Source organism: Eurytemora carolleeae, unplaced genomic scaffold (genome assembly GCF_000591075.1).
Source record: "Eurytemora carolleeae unplaced genomic scaffold, Eaff_2.0 scaffold2375, whole genome shotgun sequence".
Classification (NCBI taxonomy): Eukaryota; Metazoa; Arthropoda; class Copepoda; order Calanoida; family Temoridae; genus Eurytemora; species Eurytemora carolleeae.
This window is the reverse complement of record NW_019398266.1, coordinates 4,700-13,033: the sequence shown is the minus strand read 5'-3', so window position 1 is coordinate 13,033 and position 8,334 is coordinate 4,700. Positions and strand designations below refer to the sequence as shown.

At 30.3% G+C, this 8,334-nt stretch overlaps 1 protein-coding gene across 1 annotated transcript in view; it reads left to right on the top strand.

Moving 5' to 3' along the window:
• Positions 1–8,334, top strand: part of LOC111717121 (kelch-like protein 20) — a gene marked incomplete in the record, with an annotated part of 14,109 nt that overhangs the window by 1,599 nt on the left and 4,176 nt on the right. The window contains 7 exon segments of the mRNA XM_023492630.1: positions 56–87; positions 993–1,067; positions 1,477–1,497; positions 3,331–3,364; positions 4,088–4,156; positions 5,143–5,194; positions 7,087–7,227. Of these exon segments, the coding sequence (XP_023348398.1) occupies positions 56–87; positions 993–1,067; positions 1,477–1,497; positions 3,331–3,364; positions 4,088–4,156; positions 5,143–5,194; positions 7,087–7,227 (424 nt within the window).

The following is an 8,334-nucleotide window of genomic DNA, read 5'->3' as shown; positions in this document are numbered from 1 at the left end:
TAATTTAGAGGAAACCAGCAACATCTGCAGTGTAACTAATGTAAGTATAATTTAGAGGAAACCAGCAACATCTGCAGTGTAACTAATGTAAGTAATTTAGAGGAAACCAGCAATATCTGCAGCAGTGTAACTAATGTAAGTAGTTTTTAAGAATAATAATGGGTTGCCAAATAAGGATGTTTTTGTTATTGTTATTGTTTTTGTTATCCAACATTTTTGTGAGGCTTTATTTATTCAAGCGAGGGGCTCTGTTATTATACAGTATGTCCCATGACAGTAGTAAGACGATTTAAATGTCGTCTTTGATTTTTTAAATATTTTTCTGAATTTATTTGTTAACCTGACTCAAAAAGTGTTCAACTTTCTCTATTGTTTCTTATAAGCTAGAAATGCGCAAATTAATTTTGCAGAGAACCCTCATTACGAACATCAAAATTATTTCACACTTAAATGTTAGTAGACAAAGGTGTTTTGTCCTGTCTTTGATTTTAGAGTCTCAAAGTTTTGATTTACAAGTGTCTAAAACGACCAAGCTTACATTTGCTTGTTACACATCTAGAAGAGGTGGTGTGTCTCAAAAACATTCCAATTTTGTTTGTTCACTTTTCTGAGGGACAGAAGAATGTCCTATCATAGTACTGATTGTCTACTTTTGAAGTCTATCTTCTTCCAATTGAAAATTTTACTACTTGATTTCAAAACATCAAAATTATTTCACACTTAAATGTTAGTAGACAAAGATATTTTGTTTTGTCTTTGAGTTTAGAAAAAAGTCGCATTAAAAAACAAGCACTTTAAAGGAAAAAAACATAGACAAATATTCAGAGTACCATTGTGAATCGGGCATTGTCATCTTACCTTGGAGGGTCACTTGAGATTACTGTGAAAGTCCCTGTAAGAGATAATAAGATCTAATATATGTTTTTTAGCTTAGTAATTTTTAAAGGGATGAAGAGTACAAAAGTTCATATATTATTTTTACCTATTTCCAGTTGACTCTTCTTGAAGATATTAGCGAGGATAAAGCAATGTTTATTTATCTGGAAAAGGAAGCATCTAAATCCTTGGTAAGTTTTAATTCTTAAATTTAAAAAAAAAAATAAACGTTTTTAATAAATTATTTGATTAGCATCGTCAATAAATATTTTCAAATTTTTACTTTCATTATTTATTTATTTATGAATTGAATACGCTGTATCATTTAACTCAAGCCCGTATACAGAAATAAATCTAGGAGGGGGCAAAATATACGCGAAGCGAAAAGATTTTTGTTTACCCTCCCTAAAAGCTTCTAGGGGGGGGGATTTGAACCGTAAATTCAAAACATTTGGCTTCTTGGATACTGTAAAGGTCCAATTTCAGGTCTAGGTAGGGGTCTGCCCTCCTTCCCCCTCCCCCCTGTATTTGTTGTTATATGTCAAAGATATCATTTTACATTTAAATAAAATAAAATAAATAATTCGATGTTTATTTAAGGAATTGGTCACTCCCAAAACTGTAAGTTTTTAAAACTCTAAATATACGTAATTGTCATGAATAATGATTTATATAATTTTCATTGAAAATGTACTTTTAACGTAACTTAATCATTTTCATATTTGATTTTTTTACGTAAAATTTCAGCAATTTAATAAATAATTAAACATGTTAAATTAAAATTTTACAATACTTTAGTTTATAGATTACATATACAGGGTGTCCCACGAAACATGACAGTTGGTAAATAGTTTTGAATGTCGTCTTTCATATACTGTGTTATATATTAAAGGCTGTTTGCAGTTTATTTCGATGCTTAAGTATATTTTACTTTGAAATTATTTTTACTATAATATGACTCCTATATAATATTTTTATTATTGTCTTTGGTCTTAAACAATTAAACAAATCATGGATGAAGACATTCTAAACTATTTACCAACTGTTATGTTCCGTGGGACACCCTGTATCTTAAAATACATTTAATTTTCAGATCATTGCAATGAATTTATTTCAAGTCGTTATTAGTGTCATATTCTTTGTAGTAACCCGAAAAGTTTAATGGGACTGTAAGCGTAATTTCAAGTGCCCGCCATGCAAAGATGGCAATACCCGAATCACAACGATATCCTTAAAAGCTTTTCTGATCATGCATGAACTATATATCAATGTTTACAGTTTACTTGTGCAATTCAATGTTGCAGGAAAAAACATAAAAATTATCAGAATTTAAACACTTAATCTAGAGAAACGACAAATTCTTCCACAGATTTGTAATGCAGGAAAACTTATAGGAATTAAAAGCTAATTGTAACTTACGTTTACTCCAATTCTAATTTTATATTTGTTATTTCTATTTTTAATAGATCTAATTCATAATATTATTTATAAGTCCGTATTACTTGACCAGAAATTCCTCCAATGGCAGTGCAGTAAAGTGGTCACGTGATACAGGCGGAGACACGTGACCAGTATACTGCTCTGCCTAAATCTATTAAAAATAGAAATAACAAATATAAAGTAAACCTAATTTACAATTAGCTTTCTCTGGGATATCATCGTTTTCAGATTGGTTGCATATTTGCTGAATTTGATCTTTTTAAACCTACTACTTTTATACAAAATTGTATATATATTAATTTTCGCATAAATTTGACATAGTCGTATATCGATTTCTCGAGATAGGAACATCAGATATAACTTTCATGGGCCGCGATTGAGAGCTAATTAGCTTTCAGCCTATACCCCCTTTCATTTTTTCTTTACAGTACCTTTAAACAATTAAACAAATTATGAAAGAAGACATTAATAAATTAAAGACAATAATAAAACTATTAACCAACTTTCATGTTCCGTGGGACACCCTGTATCTTAAAATACATCTAATTTTCAGATCATTGCAATGAATTAATTCCAAGTCGTTATTAGTGTCATATTCTTTATAGTAACCCTAAAATTTTAAAGGGACTGTTAGCGTAATTTAAAGTGACCCTCCACGCAAAGATGGCAATGCTCGAATCACAATGGTACGCTTAAAAGCTTTTCTGATCATGCATGAATTATATATCAACGTTTAAAGTTTATTTGTGCAATTCAATGTTGCAGGAAAAAATATAGAAATTACCAGAATTTAAACACTTAATCTAGAGAAACGACAAATTCTTCCACAGATTTGTAATGCAGGAAAACTTACAGAAATTAAACACTTTTTTAGAAAAACGACAATATTGTCAATAATGTTGATTAGATAAAGGTTTCAAGGGTACCGTTGTGAATTGGGCGTTGTCATCTTTGCATGGAGGTTAACATACACGTTTAGTCCCTTTAAGATTCCATGTTTTCTCTTCAATTTAGATTGAACATGACAACTTTCTCCTGATTGGCTATGGTAAGAAACCTTTGTTTTTCCACTCCACTCTTATTTATTTTCAGATATAGTTTTAATATGTTATAATATACAGATTAAACCAGAACTTCAAGGCAATGGAAAGAATTTATGAAATGTCGTCTTGACAATTATTTCAATGTTGTTTTACTATTTTAACTAAATTTCAGTAATTGTACAAAATAAAAATATAGCCATTATATTTTCGGGGACAGTTTTAAAGAGCTCAATATAATTATTCAATCAAAAAGCATTACATTACATTATCATCAGTTTTGGAAAACGACGTTTTATAAATTCTTTCGGTTTTCCCGAAGTTCTGATTTAAAGTAAAGGATGAAAAAGGAATGAAAGTAATTTTCGATTAATCTTTTAACTAGAAAATTCGTTGAAGATTGGGATTGTCATGATTAATAGATTTCCAAATATATATTTAGTTCTTAAAAATTACAAAAAACCTTGGCGACACTTCCAACTGAAATATTGAACATAAAATAACTTTTATTATACCACATTGAAAACCAGAAAAAAATGGAACATGAAGACGACATTATGTCAATACTTACGTTGACGCTGTTGCTAAGCAAATAGTTTTACTAGACACTTATTAAATCATTAATTATGTAAAATGGTACTTAACTCACTTCACAGTTGCGGTGTATCTAAACGTCGTCTTAGTATTTCAAAGTTTTCTGGTTCTCACTATATTACTTGTCAATTATTAAGGTATGATGGTTCAATCCTACCCATGTCCCTTTACTCTACCTGTTAATATCGGTTCTTTTGACATGGGTGGTAAGAACTTTTGAAATATATGAGATAAAAACTTTTACTGCCCTTATTCCAACATTACCGACCTATGATTCCTCGAACAGAAGAACGTTAAATTACTTTAAGTCCCTTGAGACAATTAAGTTTTAAACAACCACCCGCTCTGCGGAATTTTTTTGAAAAAATTTGCGCATTTTCATCTCAAAACACGGTAAAATTGTGTACAACTATACTTTTTCGGGAAATTGAAAATTTTACTTTACCACGGGTTCAATCGACCAAAATTAGTTATGGGAAATCATGGTAAAGTAAAATTCTCATAACTTCCCTGTAAGGTAGTTGTAAATAGTCATCAAACCATGGGAGGAAAAAAATTTTAAAATATGGTAGTAAAATCTTTTAAAACATGGGAGGTAAAAACTTTTAAAAAATGGGAGGCAAAAACTTTATAAAAATATGGGATTAGCTGCTAAAATTTTCAAGGCTTTAGTCTATACCCCCTCTAATTTTACCTTAACATTCTATATAGGATAAAAAGGAACAATTTTTTTCATTTGTTGTCCGTTGCTAGGCATTAATCTGTCAAAATTAAAAAAAAAATTTGTTCCAATAACAATAACAAAACAAAAAAAATCTCAAAAGTTCATTATAATAGCAATTAAATAAATAATTACTATAAAGACAGTACATTGTTTTTTTTTACTTCTCATACAATCAGGTTTGAAAATAAAAAAATCGAACGAACCTAAAATAAAGACCTTATTTTTAAGCGGATAAAAGTTGGTCTTATTTCAAAGTTCGGATAAGGAATTGAGTATTTGCCACAAGCTAAGATTTTCTAATCCTTTTCAACCCAAAGTGGGGAACTGTGATATTTCAAACTATACATTTTGTAAGATAAATTAATCTAAGTTTGAAATATTAAAGGTTTACACCATCAGGTTGCAGCAATATAATTCCTTAACTTACTTCCTTTGTTGTGATTGATTGTTGATTTTTAATATTTACAGGAGTTGCAGTTCTTGATGGAAAAATCTACATCTACAACTTTATATCTAACACGTAAGCTATTTTAGATTAATATCTAAAAACTATCTGATGAACTATGTTTTTTCCAAAATTTATTGTTGAACAAGAAATAAAATTGAAATCATCGAAAGGGGAATGGGCACATTTTCCCTCAAATTACACAAACTTTCAGGGGGGGGACGCCTTTATTTTTGAAGCTATTTTCTTGAGATTTTGCATGAAGATCAGATTAGTGATTAACTCTAGGAATGCATTTTCTAAAAGTAAAAAATAAAAAATGCAAAAACAATTTTACCGCATTTTCTGCGTTTTTTGAAAAAATATAGGCTTGTCTGATTTTAGGTACAAATTGGGCCTGTAGTATGTTTGGTAATATTTAAAATACGAAAATCCGCCAAAAATGAAAGTTTCAGCTTTTTATGGTTTCCCTGCAAAATCTAAAAAAATCATCTTGAAAAATAAAGTTGTTTTTTCTGAATTTTTTATAGAAATTTTTTGTTTGTTTTTTATTTGGCGCAATTTTTACAGCAAAATAATTGTTTTGTCTAGCTTTACTGATTTTCAATGCGCAAAAGTTTTTTAATTAAAAAAATAAATGAAAAAAATAAAATATCCGGGAAATTTTTTTTTTGGAGCATTTAGTCCATTAGTTAATCATAATCATGATCTGAATCCAAAGTTTGAACAGAAAAACTTAAAAAATAAAGATAGGACCTCAAATAAAATTTCCAAGGGAAAAATGGCGGGAAACAAAAGAAGGAAAAAATCAACCAAAAAATTATTCATGTTGTTGTATTTTTTACATTTTGAAAATGCATTCTTAGTGTTAATCACTATAAATCTGATCTTCATGCAAAATCTCAGGAAAATATTTTCAAGAATTTGAGGGGAAATTGCAGTTGTCAAATCGGAAATCTCAAAAATCTAAGATTTTTTCAATTTTTGATGCAAACCGACTTAAATCAACTTAGCCATGTGCCTTACATTTCCGTTTATATATCAGGCATTCCTTTATTTTGTATGCATATGTAGGTATAGGATTGAAAAATTAAGTAAAACTAAAGTAAATTACAAGGAACAACTCTTCAACTCTTCTTCTTGTTTTGATTTCTCATATCTTGTGCGGATAATAAATATTAGAGGAGCTACTATGGTCACAAAGTGGTCTAGTGTACAGTCAGAAGAAGATTTATAGTTTTTACAGTAAGCTTTTTATCACAATCATAAATTTTTCACCTTTTCTCTTTTAAACTTTCTAATCGTTCTAAATAAAAAAGTTTCAAGCGGACAGCTTCGTAAGTTTAAAGATATTTAAAATAAAGTCCAAAACTCGATTGAATTAAAGAAAGCGAACGCATCCCGCTCGTCTTGATAGCCCAGGGAAATGATAATAAACTTTCACCCCAAACTAAACCGAGAGAGTATTTAAGCTATCCGTACCTGGTTCAGCTTATCTATCCTACCAAGCAAACGGAGACTTGAGCTTAATCCACTTTGCCATCCAGAAGTAGAGTTTTAGTTGGGTTTCAAAGTTAAGTTAAATCTTTTGAACCATTTTTGAAGTCAACTCACCAACTGGGCGAAATCAGATGGAAAGAACTGTGTAAATTGGTCGCCGAATCGGTATTTACACCGATTTCAGGCACCACTATTGCAGGGTTTATCTCCACTTTAACAAATACGAAAACTCTGTAATAGGAAGTCGACTTTTAGACTCAAGTTATGACTTTAAAAAGTTCAATGAACATGAGGCACAGCAATTGTGCAGTGTAAACAGACCCATTTCACTTCATAAGCGATTTAACAACTTACTTATAGTAAAGCTATTTTCTTAACAGCATCAAATGTACTTCAGTTAAAATTTCTTTAATGTCGTCTTCCAATTCTGATTGGTGTGTAATATTGATACCCCCCTCTCTGTTAAGGTGTTTCAATGGTAATGCTGACTCTACAGGAACCTGGGAGGAAATACCAGCTTTTTTTACCCCAGCAAAACGGTATCCTTCAATGATAACAGTTGGACAAAATATCATCATCTCCGGAGGTCTCAACCCATCTTCTGTTCAGTAAGCTTTATTTTGTATTAACACATTGTCTCACTATAAAATGTGCTGTACTGTCACGTTTTCCTGCTGTATATTGTCTGTATGTGTACTGTATTGCTCTAGCTGGTTAAAAGTTGTCCTAAGCTAAAAACTTTATAAAATGAGATATCCTTAATCCTGATCGCTTAATTTGATTATCCAATCAAACACTTTTGATTTTCCTCTTTTTGGATATTTCTACTGTATAAAAGTTACGTTTGATAACAATTACAGATACAATGCTATATCAATTGAACTAATATCCGATTAAATTAAAGTCAGCTGTTCACAAACCGGCTTTTAGAGCATTTAAACAAATATAGATTTAATCATGTTAATATGAAATTATTAAAAAACATATGTTAGGACTATTGTCATTTTGAACATTAGCCTTAATAAACATTAATCCAAAACTTACGTTCGTTCAATCAATGTTTAGTTCAACTGATATGACACCACAACACCAGAAATCAAAACTGGTTTTTAAAAGTTAAAGAGTATATCTTAACTTGACACACTGGTCGCTGATTGGTTAAATTTTAACTTCTTTCATGGATATCGAATGCGTTTTAAAATAATCTTGGGTTTAGTATAACCAGGAGTTTAAGCTTTAATCTTGATATCCACCATTCTAAAGTTTTCAGCTCTGGTACTAGAAATAAGCTGGAGTTTATGTAGTGGTCTTTGATTAGAAAATAAAACACAAATCTGTTACAAAACTGTAAGAATTTTGTTCAGAAGTATTTCGAAATTGATAACATTCTATTAGATAATATGAAAAGACTGTTAGGTTAGTGTCTTTCATGTTCACAAATTTGTATAACGTCACCACATAATGTTCATAACTTTTCGAAATTCATTACATGAGTTCAATATTCGGAACACAACATTTAGTAACGGGTGTGTTAACTGAGCTGAAAACTTTAGAATGGTGGATATCGATATTAATGCCTGATCCTCTCTTTTTCTCAATATCGAGACTAGCCTAATCTTGTACTTGTATCCTGAAAAGTGTATAAAATTCAACCAATCAGAGTCGCGTATATGAAGCCGATAAATTTGAAATTTTGCGGTTTGTGTAAAAAGCTT